The 13,879-nt window shown below is 42.8% G+C and overlaps 1 protein-coding gene across 1 annotated transcript; it reads right to left on the reverse strand.

Moving 5' to 3' along the window:
- Positions 1 to 6,300: 6,300 nt before the first annotated feature.
- On the reverse strand, positions 6,301 to 11,960 carry LYZ (lysozyme; the record flags this gene model as incomplete). The annotated part of the gene is made up of 4 exons (XM_080705647.1): positions 11,765 to 11,960; positions 10,035 to 10,199; positions 6,871 to 6,949; positions 6,301 to 6,367 (listed from the first exon to the last, which is right to left on the reverse strand). The coding sequence occupies exons 1-4, from the start codon at positions 11,898 to 11,900 to the stop codon at positions 6,301 to 6,303; spliced, it is 447 nt and encodes a 148-aa protein (XP_080561773.1). The 5' UTR covers positions 11,901 to 11,960.
- Positions 11,961 to 13,879: the final 1,919 nt, after the last annotated feature.

A 13,879-nucleotide genomic window follows, 5' to 3' on the forward strand; every position in this document is an offset into this window, starting at 1 on the left:
GGGCGGGGCGGGGGCGAGTCACCGGGGCTCGCGGCGCTGAGGACCGGCCGGCTCCTGCGGGCGGGCGGCGTCGGGGTAGGCCATGCAGCCCGCGCCGGCGGAGAGCGCAGCGGAGGGAGGGGCGGCGGCGGCGGCGCGGTGCGCATGCGTGACGGGCTCGCGCGCACGCCGCGCACACTGCGCACGCGCCGGGCCGCTGCCATGGCAACCGGAGGGGGCGGGCCGGGAGTTCCGGGTAGAAAGAGGAAAGTGGTTTGGTAAGTGGCTTCAGCAAGTCGGCAAGTTCTTCTCCAGAACCTAAGGGTAGGAGTCTCCACGCTGAACCATTCTACCAGGCACCTAGCCGAAAGACGGACACAGACCCACGTCAAGGACTATCATGGTGGATTTCCAGAACATGGGGCCCCAGAGAAGGTGCCTCGCGCTTCAGGGTTATAGAGGCTCTGGAATCAGAGTGGCTTCACACTGCGCAGTGGCAGCGTTGGAATTGGGTAGCAAATAAGGCACCACTCAACATTCTGAAGGAAAATGACTTCCGATTTGGTTTTCAGTACCCAGCCAGTTACCAAGTGTGTGCGGAGAAGCTTCAGACGTGCTGAATCTCAAAAAAGTCGCATGCAGGCGGACGTGGTGGTGTACACTTGTAATCCCCGCGCTCCGGAGCCTGAGACAGGAGGATCGCACAAGTTCGAAGCCAGCCTCAGCTACTTAGTGAGGCTCTCATCAACTTAGTGAAGCCCTGTTTTCAAATAAAGTATATTATAAGTCTGGGAGTATAGCCCAGAGGTAGAAAAGCCCCTGGGGTCCCTCCTCAGTACAAAAAAACAACAAACAGGTCGCATGCACCGTTTCTCAGGAAGGTTCTGGAAATAAACCAAGAAGAAGGAAATTATAAAATACAGTGAACAATAAATATCAAACATAGAAGAGATTATGCTGAAATAGAGTCCAGGGTGATAGCTAAGGACAGGCATAGATGGCAACTCATCCAGATTAGATTCAGTTAAAAAGTCTTCCGGAGGTGGTGCTTCAGAAGAATGGAACTGACAAAATTCCAGCTGTCTCCAAAGCTTCAAGAAATTTAAATATTAGACCTGGCCTTTGGGAGTTAATGAGAAGTAACAGAAAACATTTAAAACGCCGGGCGTGGTGGCGCACGCTTGTAATCCCCGCGCTTGGGAGGCAGAGACAGGAGGATCGCGCAGGTTCGAAGCCAGCCGCGCGCGCTGGCTTAGGAGACCCTGTTTCCAAATAAAAATGTAAAAATAGGTCTGGGAGTGTAGCCCGGAGGTAGAAGGGCTTCCAGGAACCCCAGTACCACCAAAAAAAAAAGAAAAGAAAAAAAGAAAACATTTAAAAATCACGCAGTCACTAGCTTTAGGGAAAACAAAATGTTGTACAAGAAAAGAAAGTGGTTGTATTTAGGGCTACATGAATACTGAGTATTGAACTAATATATAATTACATTTGGAAGGAAGGCTTTGGAGACAGGTGCCATGTGTAGTGGGAGCAGAGACAGAATTAGAGCTTAATCGTAGTGGGGCAAAGATAGAAATAGAACTTAATCTTTAACTTCTATTTTGGGAAATCAGTATCTTAAATGGAGACCCAAGAAGGAGCGATATAAGCCATTTATTCATAAATACAGGGGGATCAAACCCAGAGGTGATCTACTTCCAAGGTACACCTCTAGCCTTTCTTATTTTGTTTTGCAACAGGGTTAAGTTGCCGAGAGTCTTGCTGAATTGCTCAAGCTGTCTGCCCACCTGCTATCCTTCGGTCTCAGCCTCCCAGGTACTGGGATTATAGGTGTTCACCACCACACCCAGATTAAATTATGTGTGTGTGTGTGTGTGTGTGTGTGTGTGTGTGTGTGTGTACTGGGAGTGAAACCCAGGGGCTTTCTATCTCCAGGCTACACCCTCAGTCCTATTATATATTTTATTTGTAAACAGGGTCTCACTAAGTGGCTGAGACCCTCACTAAGTAGCTGACGCGGGCTTCGAACATGCATCATCCTCTTGCCTCAGTCTCCCAAGTACTGGGATTACAAGCCTGCTCCACCACACCCAGCAGCCACAGCAATTTATGGAGGCCCTCAGCAACTTAATAAACCCTGTTTCAAAATAAAAAGTAAGGCTGGGGCCAGGCATGTGATGCATTCTTGTAATCCCAGCATTTGGGAGTCTGAGACAGAAGCAACATGTCTTGGGGACAGCCTCAGCTACTTAGGCCCTTTACAGCTCAGTGAGACCCTATTTCCAAAAAAAAAAAAAAAAGAAAAAGAATAAATAGGGCTGGGGGTGTAGCTTGGAGGTAGAATGCCGCTGAGTTCCATGTTCAGTACCAAAAAAAAAAAGGAAGGCTTGGCGTGATGGCAAGTGCCTATAATCTCAGTATGTAGAAGACTGAGAAAGGAGGATCACAGGTTTGAAGCCAGCTCCAGCAATTTAGTGAAACTCTCAGTAACTTCGTGAGACTGTTTCCAAATAAAAAATAAAATAGGGCTGGGGTGTAGTTAAGAGATAGAATGTCCCTGAGTTTAATCCCTGGAAGCGCACACACATACACAAAATAAAATAGGTCTGAGAGGGTATGGCTGTGAGGTAGAATGTCCCTGGGTTCAATTTCTAGTACCAAAACAAAACAAAAATCTAAAAGATATAAAGCTGAGGGTAGAAAGTCACTACTGATTATAGTTTTTTTTTGTTTGTTTCTTTGGTGCTAGGGATTGAACCCAGGGCATTCTACCTCTGAGCTACACCCCCAGCCCTATTTTTTATTCTTTATTTTGAAACAGGGTCTTGCTCAATTGCAAAAAGCTATCTGAGGACCCGGATCCTCCCATCTCAGCCTTCCAAGTACTGGGATTACAAACTTGCACCACCACACCCGACTTTCTAATTATAGTTTTGTTTTTGTTTTTGTTTTGTACTAGGGATTGAACCCAGGGGCATTATACTTCCAGTCCTATTTTTTTTTTTTAATTCTTTATTTGAAACAGGGTCTCACTGAGTTGCAAAGGACCTCACTAAGTAGCTGAGGCTGGCCAAGAACCATAATCTTTGTCTCAGTCTCCCGAATGCTAGGATTACAAGCATGCACCACCACTCCTGTCTTCATTATAATTCAATTTAGCAGTTTTTGGAATCCGAGCAGGAGCCACCATGGGAGAACCCAGCACTTTCCAGGGTTCCTTGAAGCCCTGGCAGGCTCTCTTTGGCAAGATCTACAGCCTGCATCAGCATCAGGAGCTGGAAAATTATTTCAGGTTGGACCCCTACCCATCCCAGAAAGCCATAGAGGACCTGGCAGCCAGCCTTGACCTGAAGGAAGACCAAGTACAGAAATGGTTCCAGAAGCGTCAGACCGCTTACCTTTGATTGGGGTTACAGCCCATTCGAGGCCGCCAGCGGCCCAGGACTGTGGGCTTCTCCCACCACGGTCAGGTAGAAGAGGAACCCCCCAACCAGGGGCCCATCACCGGCTTTGCGTGAACGCTCGAGGTGGACTTCCACAATAGCGACGTCTTGCAGCCCTGCTGGGACCTGGGAGACATCACCCAGAAGGACACAGCCGGACCCCAGGGCTCCCACGGCCCAGAAGATGAGGCAACACCCACTGGCCAGCCCAAGGCCCTGGAGGCCTTCCACAGCCTCTCTGTCTCAGACACCACCTTGTAGGCGTCTTCGGCCCTGGGAGACATTCTTATCTTTGCCTCTTTAAATAAAGAACCTCAAATATTAAAAAAAAATATATTCGATTTAGCAATTTTTAAAAATATTTTTCAATGATTCCACTAAATAGGAGGCTGTGCATATTTTTTAAAAATAACACTATCAGAGGCCAGGCATGGTGGCGCACACTTGTAATCCCTGCGCATGGGAGGCAGAGACAGGAGGATCATGCAGGTTCGAAGCCAGCCGCGAGTACTGGCTTAGGAGACCCTGTTTCCAAATAAAAAATGTAAAAATAGGTCTGGGAGTGTAGCCTGGAGGTAGAAGGGCTTCCAGGAACCCCAGTACCACCAAAAACAACAACAACAAACAGACAAAACACTATCTGCCCGGTGTGGTGGCGCATGCTTATGATCCAAGCACTTGGGAAGCTGAGACCAGAGGATTATGGCTCGCAGACAGCCTCAGCTACTTAGTGAGATCCTTTGCAACTCAGTGAGATCCTGTTTCAAAATAAAGAATAAAAAATAGGGCAGGGGGTTTAGCTCGGAAATTGAATGCCCCTGGGTTTCATCCCTAGACCTGCAAAAAACAAACAAAAAACAACAAAAATTCAAACACAACTATGCTCTGGTTCTGCTACAAAGAAAGATTCTGAACTGTGTAAAATGTCATCACTTTGTAGTTACCCTTTATTTTTCATCAGTGGCAGTTACTTTCTGCTTTGACTAAATGACTGTTTGGGAACTCCATTCAAAAATCAAAATAAAGAATAATTTACTGGGCATGGTGGCACATGCTTGTAATCCCAGTACTTGGGAGGCTGAGACAGGAGGATCTGAGAAAAAATCAAGAATTCCACTGTCTAGGCAAGGCCTACTTTTTTATTTTTTATTTTTTATTTATTTGTTTATTTTTTACAGTTCTGGGGATGGAACCCAGGGCCATTCAACCTCCGAGCTATACCCCCAGCCCTACTTTTTATTCTTTATTTTGAAACAGGGTCTCACTGAGTTGTAATAACCCTCACTAAGTAGCTGAGGCTGTCTGCGAACTGCAATCCTCCTGTCTCAGCCTCCCAAATGCTAGGATTATAAAGCATGCGCTACCACACCTGACTTAGGCCTACTTTTGATTCTTAATATAGAATAATAAGGAATTAATGCCGGTGTGGTGGCGCACGCTTGTAATCCTCGAGTTTGGGAGGTGGAGACAGGAGGATCGTGCAGGTTCAAAGCCAGCCTTGCTGGCTTAAGAGACCCTGTTTCCAAATAAAAAATATAAAAATGGGTCTGGGAATGTAGCCCGGAGGTAGAAGGGTTTCCAGGAACCCCAGTACCACAAAAAAAAAAAAAAAAAAAAAAAAAAGAATGAAGCTGGCTGTGGTAGTTCACTCCAGTAATCCCAGCGACTCTGGACTCTGAGACAGGAGGATTGCCAAGTTCAAGGGCATCTGGGCAAATTAGCAAGACCCTGTCTCACAAAAACAAAACAAAACAAAACAAACAAAAGGCTGGTGATTTAGCTCAGTGGAAGAGTGCCCCTGGTTTGAATCCCTAGTATTATAATAAAATAGTAATAGTAATAATAATGATAAACAGGGAGACAGATTTTGGGGGACCCAAAGAGACCAGTTAAGAGTCTTTGGTCCCCTTGTACTCTTTCTAACTCATTACTTAGGAACACCCAGTTATTATCTATATTGGTTTCAGACTTCTGCGAGTGAGATTAATTATTTCCTTTATTTATTTATTTTTATCTTTATTTTTATTTTTTGGTGGTACTGAGGGTGAAACCCAGGGGCTTTTTCTACCTCCGGGCTATACCCCCAGGCCTATTTTATACTTTATTTGGAAACAGGGTCTCACTAAGTTGCTGAGAGCCTCACTAAGTAGCTGAGGCTGGCTTTGAACCTTTGAGATCCTCCTGTCTCAGCCTCCCAAGCGCTGGGATTACAGGCATGCGCCACCACGCCCGGCCAAGATTAATTTTTTTCTGGACAAATATTTGAACAATGATGCCCTTATACTTTCTTGAAGTGGAATGAGCAAATATTTGCTTGACACCAAGAGCCAAACTGATAGTAATGGTACAGTGCAACTATTTTAAAGGAAAAAGTTATTTTTAAACCCCTTAGTTATTTCCCCAAGGGCAGGCTATAGGGGAGGGATAACATTCAGCTAATACAGTTATTATTTCGTTTACACAACCAGGTGCAGTAATCGCCAGTACTTGGGAGTCTGAGAAGGAGAATTGCAGGTTCTAGGCAAGAGAGTGAGAACCCACTGACCCTTTGTTTCAAAATAAAAAATATCTGCGTGTGGTGGTGCACATCTGTAATCCCAGTACTTAGGAGGCTGAGACAGGAGGAGCACAAGTTCAAAGCCAGCCTCAGCAACTCAGTAAGGCTCACAATAACTGAAAAATGTGGGGTCAATATCAAATAATAAAGACATCAGTGAACAGTAGGGTTTTTTCAACAAAGACTCTATTTCACTCCTATTTTCATAAAAATGCTCTTTATTTGAAGGGGCAACAATGGTAATTTGATCTTTCATTTAATAACTCCTCCTTAATGCGACAAAGAGGGGAAAAAATGAGCTGAAAAAGGAAAATCTTTCAGTTACACTCCACATCCCCGAATATACTGGCTGACATCTTGGTTTTGGCAATGGTTTCTCCATGCCACCCTGCAGAGAAAAGCAAAACACAGGAGCAGAGGTTAAAACACATCTACATTGTAACACACACAATTTAAAACCTTGAGGGACCAAAACATTTTATCAGTAAATGAAATATGGGCCATAGGTGGACCCAGGGACTGCTATTTATTAAATGGAGATATGTTTATAGAGCCCTCAGTAAAGCACAGAATGCCAAACATAAATGTTGGGATATATATTTTGCATACTTACTTTTCTACAAATAGTTTCAAGATATGACAAGGAACTAATAGAATGTGGAGAATTTTTAAAATTCTAAATGTCCCCTAAAACCAACTGAGGGGTAAAAGAATAAGAATCTCAATCAGTCAAAGCAGATATTTCCTTCAGAGATGGAGGTAAGACATGATTTTACATAAGGTCCAAACTGCAACTTTCAGTCCAGAATGACACTTTGGTCTTTGAAAGTCTTTTCTCAATGTATCAACATAGGGTAAAACAGCTTTCCCCTTTTCCCCTTAAAAACATACCATGCTTTAATGCCTTGGGGATCACTGACAACCCTCTTGGCACAAGCTACAGCTTGAGCGAGGTCATCTTGCAATAAGGCTGAAAGAGAGATGGTGAAAAATGAAAATGACTTCCATAGGAATTTCATTTGGGGTTCATTCATTTATTTTTTTGTGGCACTAGAGATTGAACCCAAGGGCATTCGACCTTCGAGCTATACTCCCTGCTGTATTTTTTATTCTTTATTTTGAAACAGGGCCTCACTAAGTAGCTGAGGTTGGCCTTGAACCTACAATGCTCCTGTCTCAGCCTCCCAAGTACTGGGATTACAAGCATGCCCCATCACACTTGGCTTATTTGAAGTTTAGATAGCTTCATTCTGCTAAGCTGAGGCAAGTATGTTCAGAAATTATTTTCTAAGAATCCATATTTATGATTGTTTGGGAGACTTTCTTAATTTTCTCCCATTTGACATAAAATAACTTATTCTGTTTCTCATTTTCCAAAGCCACTGGAAGTTCTGAAATTAACTTAAATGCTGGAAGGTCTTCTTTGTGCTTGACACTATTAAAGAGATGTATCTACTGCCTGGTGTGGTAGTGCATTCTTGTAATCCCCACTCTTGGGAGGCTGAGACAGGAGGATCGCACAGGTTCAAAGCCAGCCTCAGCTACTTAGTGAGGCTCTCAGCAACTTAGTGAGACCCTGTTTCCAAATAAAATAGGTCTAGGAGTATAGCTCAGAGGTAGAAAAGCCCCTGGGTTCCACTCCCAGTACCCCCCCACACACAAAAGAGATGTATCTAATAATTTTTTACTCACCTATTCTACATTGACAATTTATCTTAAAGAAATAATAAAAGCATTGGGTAGCTCAGTGGTAGAACACTTATGTCACATACTGGAGGCTCTGAGTTTGGTTTCAAGCACCACAATCAATCAGTTGACTAGCCAATAAATAAGTTAATAGAAGAAATGTACCCAGTTGGCACACATGTATACACATGCACATATATACAAATCTGCCCATACCAATTATTTATAAAAGGGGAAAATAGAAATAGCCTAAGTATGTAGCAATAAGAATTGGATTGATACATTATGGAGTATTGATATGGTAGAATTAATGATATAGATTTAAAATAATATTACATAAACCGGATGCAGTGGTGCACCCTTGTAATCGCAGCATTTGGGAGGTTGAGACTGGAGGATCGTGGTTCACAGACAGCCTCAGCTACTTAGTGAGGCCCTTTGCAACTCAGAGCCTGTTTCAAAATAAAGATTAAAAAGTAGGGCTGGCCGGGCGTGGTGGTGCACGCTTGTAATCCCCACGCTTGGGAGGCGGAGACAGGAGGATCTTGTAGGTTGGAAGCCAGTGGCTTAAAAGACCCTGTTTCCAAATAAAAATATAAAATAGGTCTGGGAGTGTAGCCCGGAGAAGGGTTTCCAGGAACCCCAGTACCACCAAAAAAAAAAAAAAAAAAAAAAAAAGTAGGGCTGGAGTTGTAGCTCAGAGGTAGAACGGCCCTGGGTTCCAATCCCAGTACCCAGTACCGCAAACACACGCATGCGCGCACACACACATAAAGTTTTACATTACAAGCATGTGTGTTCTTTTTCTTGTAAAAAACTTTCATCCCAGCTGGACGTGGTGGCCCATGCTTGTAATCCCAGTACTTGGGAGGCTGAGACAGGAGGATCACAGGTTCCCAGCTAGCCTCAGCTACTTAGGGAGGCCCTCCACAACTTAGTGACATTCTGCTTCAAAATAAAGAATAAAAAAATAGGGCTGGGGGGTGTGGCTCAGAGGTAGAATGTCCCTGGGTTCAATCCTCAGTACTGCAAAAAAATTTTTTTTCATCCCCAAAGCATATATCCATAAGTTTTTTGTTTTGTTTTGTTTTGTTTTGCAGTACTAGGGATTGAACCCAGGGGCATTCTACTTCCAAGCTACATCCCAGCCCTATTTGTTATTCTTTTATTTTGAAACAGGGTGTCACTAAATTGCAGAGGGCCTTACTAAGTAGTTGAGGCTGGCTGTGAACCTGTGATTCTCCTATCTAGCCTCGCAAGTACTGGAATTACAAGCATACACCATCACACCTGACCATAAATTAATTTTTTTAGGTGTGATAATGATTATCTAGAAACTGTCTTTTTCTTTTTTCTTTCTTTTTTTTTTTTTTTTTTGTGGGTCTGGGGCTGAAACCCAGGGGCATTTGACCTGCGAGCTACACCCCTGCCTTATTTTTTATTCTTTATTTTGAAATAGGGTCTCACTAAGTTGCAGAGGGCCTCACTAAGTAGCTGAGGCTATCTGCGAACCACGATCCTCCAGTCTCAGCCTCCCGAATGCTGGGATTACAAGCATGCGCCACCACACCCGGCTTAGAAACTGTATTTTTCAAGATGCAAACTATTTAGAAATACAGTAAGCCAGATGTGTGGTGCATGCTTGTAATCCCAGTACCTGAGAGCTTGAGACAGGATTGCAGTTTTGAGGACAGGCTCAGTAAGTAGTGAGACTCTCTCATAAACTTAGTGAGACCCTGTTTCAAAATAAAATAGGGCTGGGGCTATAGCTCAGCGGTACAATGCCCCTGGGTTGTGCCACCATGCCTGCTATCCAGAAGCTTTTATATTAAAAAATCAACTTTTTATGATACTGACTCTTTAATTTTTTTTTTTCTGGTGCTGGGTATGTACCCAGGATCTAAGCAGACACAATAACACTGGACTATATCTTCAGCCCTAATTTCTTTTCTTTCTTTCTTTCTTTCTTTCTTTCTTTCTTTCTTTCTTTCTTTCTTTCTTTCTCTCTTTCTTTTTTTGTGGTACTGGGAATGGAACCCAGGGGCTTTCTACCTCCAGGTTACACTCCCAGACCAATTTTATATTGTATTTGGAAACAGGGTCTCACTAAATTGCTGAGAGCCTCATTAAGTAGCTGAGGCTGGCTTCAAACTTGCATGATCCTCCTGTCTCAGTCTCCCAAGAACTGGGATTACAAGCATGTGCCACCACGCATTCAGCCCTAATTTCTTAGGAGATTTTGAGGAGAGTAACAAACACTTTCTAGAAGCTGAGACGGCTTTTTTCTGGCTCTCTGGTAAACCCGTTAAGCTACCTCATTTACACTGAATTTCTATTCTTGCACGTATGACCAGATTCCCTTGTCTTACCGTTGCAGGATATACGACAGGCATTAACTGCCCCCGGGGTCTTGCCATCATTACACCAGTAGCGGCTGTTGATCTGAAATATCCCATAATCAGTGCTTTTGTCTCCAGGATTGTAGTTTTTAGCTCCAGTATTAAATCCACTCTCCCATTTGGCCAAACACACCCCTGAAAAGAAATTGTTTTTAGTAATAAACAGCAACACTTAATGATTTATATTGTCCATCCAAATCAGTTCTACTCAGCTAATACTACTTCACTAGTGACTTTCTTTGTAAGTAAACAGGTGCATTTCATTCAGGGAACATCTCAACACTTTAGGGTTTTTGTTGTTATTGTTGTGAAACAGGGTCTCACTATGTTGCCCTGGTGGATCCCCTTCACTCCTGTGACCCTCCTGCAGCCTCCTGAGGAGTTGGGATGGCAGGTGAGAGCCCCCACATCCTGCTCAACACCTTCATCATTAAGGGGGCCCAAGAGGATCCTTTTGTAGTGCAAATCAACTTGTAATACTAATGAGGCAAGGTAAGGTACGGTTTGTGGACAGCCTCAGCTACTTAGTGAGGCCATTCACATTTCTATTGCTTTTACTCTTGCCCTACTCTCATCCCTCAGGCAACATTCAGCCTAGAATAGAAAAATCAAGAGTTATTGGGTGGATTTTACAATTTCATAGCAGAGATACAGGCTGATGGGAAAATATTTCTTATTAGAAAAAAAGGATTTTCTTTTCCTAAAGGCAAACTTGAATGTCAAGTTAGGATCTTGAAAAGAAGAATTACAGAATGGGAATGGCTATTCTGTGATTTCTTCCATTAACTCATGATTCACTTGCTCATTCACTTAAAAATAGTTATTGAATAGTCTGACTTCAATCTGAAAAGTACATTGATTTACCTTGGAAAATATGGAGTATGCCATAAAGAAACTTTTCCTTACGGCAGATTTTAAATTGTGGGAAAGAAAATGAAAAAAAATTAATCTAGAATTAAGAAGAATAATAAAATATTTCATGCTGAGCCGGGCGTGGTGGTGCACGCTTGTAATCCCCACGCTTGGGAGGCTGAGACAGGAGAATCGCACAGGTTCGAAGCCAGCCGCAGCAACTTAGTGAGACCCTGTTTCCAAATAAAATATAAAATGGGTCTGGGAGTATAGCCCGGAGGTAGAAAAGCCTCTGGGTTCCACCCCCAGTACCACCGAAAAAAAAAAAAAAAAAAAAAGAATATTTCATGCTGAATTTCAGAGATCTTTATAAGTAGTGATGAAGCAGGGGGAAGAGGTTCCTACTAAAAATTTTTTTTTTTTGAGATTTTACGTTGTTTACAAAATTTGCTCTTAAAAACCCCATGTCATGGCAGAGGAATTTAAGAGAATAGCTGCTTCACTCTAAGTTCTCAGAACGCCAGCTCCAAAGGGGCCCACCAGTGTGTCGTTCACTCAGCTCACAGGGGCCAAGGAGTCTGAAGCAAGCAGCTAACCTAGTGGCTCTAGAAGAGGACATCAGGCCCTGTTTGTCTTAGAATGGTGCAGACTCTCCCTCCCCCTCCTTACTCTATCACCTGCACTCTCATTGTAAGGGGCCAAATTGATGTTTTTAACCATTGTAAGTACATAAACCCACAAATATATAAAACCATCTGTTCACTCAAAGCCCCTCTGATCATTCAGTCTCTCCCAGAACCTGTTCCATATGTGGCTATATTCAGAGTTAGGAAGGAGAGCGGACTTACAGTTTGCCAGGCTGATTCCCCGGAAGCCGTCCATTCCCTTTCCTTTTAAATATCTGGCAAACACACACCTGTCGTAGACCATGCCCTGGACAGCAGCAGAAAGAAGGAGAAGCCCCAGAACAAGGAAAGCCTTCATGTTGACTGGGAAGCCAGACCACCAGGCTGACTGGGGTCAGCCGGCCCCAGTATTTAACATCTTCTAACTTCCTTCTTTCTCTAGTGGTTTGGGAGTTCCGCCTTTTGAGCTGTGTGCAAGCAGGAACTACTTATTGACTCACCGATCTTAAAAAAAACTGTTTTTTTTTTCTTCTTTAAACCTTTGAAGAGACACATTGTGATGTATATGTGTGTGGTGGGGGTACTGGGGCATTGTAACTCTGAGCTACATTCTTAGCCCCATTTCATCTTTTACTTTGAAACAGGCTTTTACTAAGTTGATGACACTGGCCTGAAATCTGCGACCCTCCAGTCTCAGTGCTGGGATTATGCCTGGCTCACATTGTGATGTTCTGAGAATTAACCTACAGGAAAATGGTGAAAACAATATTGTTTAAAGACTTGGTTCAGGAAGAATTGGGAAAGTAGCACTGTTTTCAAAACAAGAAATTTCTATTTTATTATGAATTTGAGCAACTATAAAGAATACTCAGAGTCAAACTGATAGCAATAATATGGTATGACTATGCTAAAGAGATGTTTTTGATTCCCTTAGTTTTTTTCCCTTAGGTCAGGAGATAGGGGAAATGATAACATTCAGTTAATATTGTTAATATTTCTTTTTTCTTTTTGTGGTACCAGGGATGGAACCCAGGGGCATCCTACCTCCAAGCTACACACCCAGCCCTATTTTTATTCTTTATTTTGAAACAGAGTCTCACTGAGTTGCAAAGGGCCTCACTAGGTAGTAGCTGAGACTGTCTTCTAACCATCCTCCTGTATCAGCCTCCCAAAAGCTGGGATTACAAATGTGCACCACCACACCTGGCTATTAATAATTCATTTAAAATAATGAGCAAGGAATTTAAAAGTGAAATAGCAGGTAGACATGAAATTGAGGAGGCAGAGAAATTCCTCCCAGAAATTCTGTATATACTGCATGTTTTATTTTATTTATTTACCTATTTACTTATTTATTTTGTGTGTGGTACTGGGGATTGAACCTGGGGGCATTCTATCTCTGAGATAACACTCCTAGCACCGTTTTATTTTTATTTTGAAACAAGGTCTTGCTAGGTTGATGAGAGTCTGCTTGCTAAGAGTGTCCTCCAACCTGTGATCCTCCAGTCTCAGGCTCCCAAATACTAGAATTATAGGCATGTGCCACCACGCCCTGCATTGCATGGTTTTTTTTTCTTTTTTCTTTCTTTCTTTTTTTTTTTTTTTTAGTACTGGAGCTTGAACCCATGGCCATTCTACTTCTAAGCTACACCCCCAGTTCTGTTTTTAATTTTTATTTTGAAAAATGGTCTCACTAAGTTATGGAGGATCTCACTACTTGCCAAGGCTATCTTGAACCTGTGATCCTCCTATCTCAGCCTCCCAAGTACTGGGATTACAGGCATGTGCCACCATGTCCAGGTTGCATGTTTTATTTGATGCAACATATACATTTGTTCTTTATAGGCAAGGTATTTGTAGATACTAGATTATTTTGTACTATAATGAACAATAATTTACTAATTCTTTATTTCTTTAGATCCAAATAAATATTTAAATAAGAATTCAGAAAAACAGAGGCAACACAAAATAAAATACAAACTATAATGAGTATTTCAGAGAGGTAATATCACATCACATCCATGGAACAAGCAAGGATGCTATAATTAAATAAATATTCATGAGTCGGGCGTGGTGGCACACACGTGTAATCCCAGCATTTGGGAGGCTGAGACCGGAGGATCGAGGTTCACGGACAGCCTCAGCTACTTAGTGAGGCCCTCTGCAACTCAGTGAGACCCTGTTTCAAAATAAAAAATACAAAATAGGGCAGGGTGTGTAGCTCTGATGTCAAATGCCTCTGGGTTACATCCCTAGACCCACCCCCCCCCCAAAAAAAAAACTTTGTAATTTAAATTCTTGCTCATTGAAATTTAGATCAAATAGGGCAGAGACTTT

The sequence above is a fragment of the Muscardinus avellanarius genome (genome assembly GCF_963383645.1).
Source record: "Muscardinus avellanarius genome assembly, chromosome: 11".
Lineage (NCBI taxonomy): Eukaryota > Metazoa > Chordata > Mammalia > Rodentia > Gliridae > Muscardinus > Muscardinus avellanarius.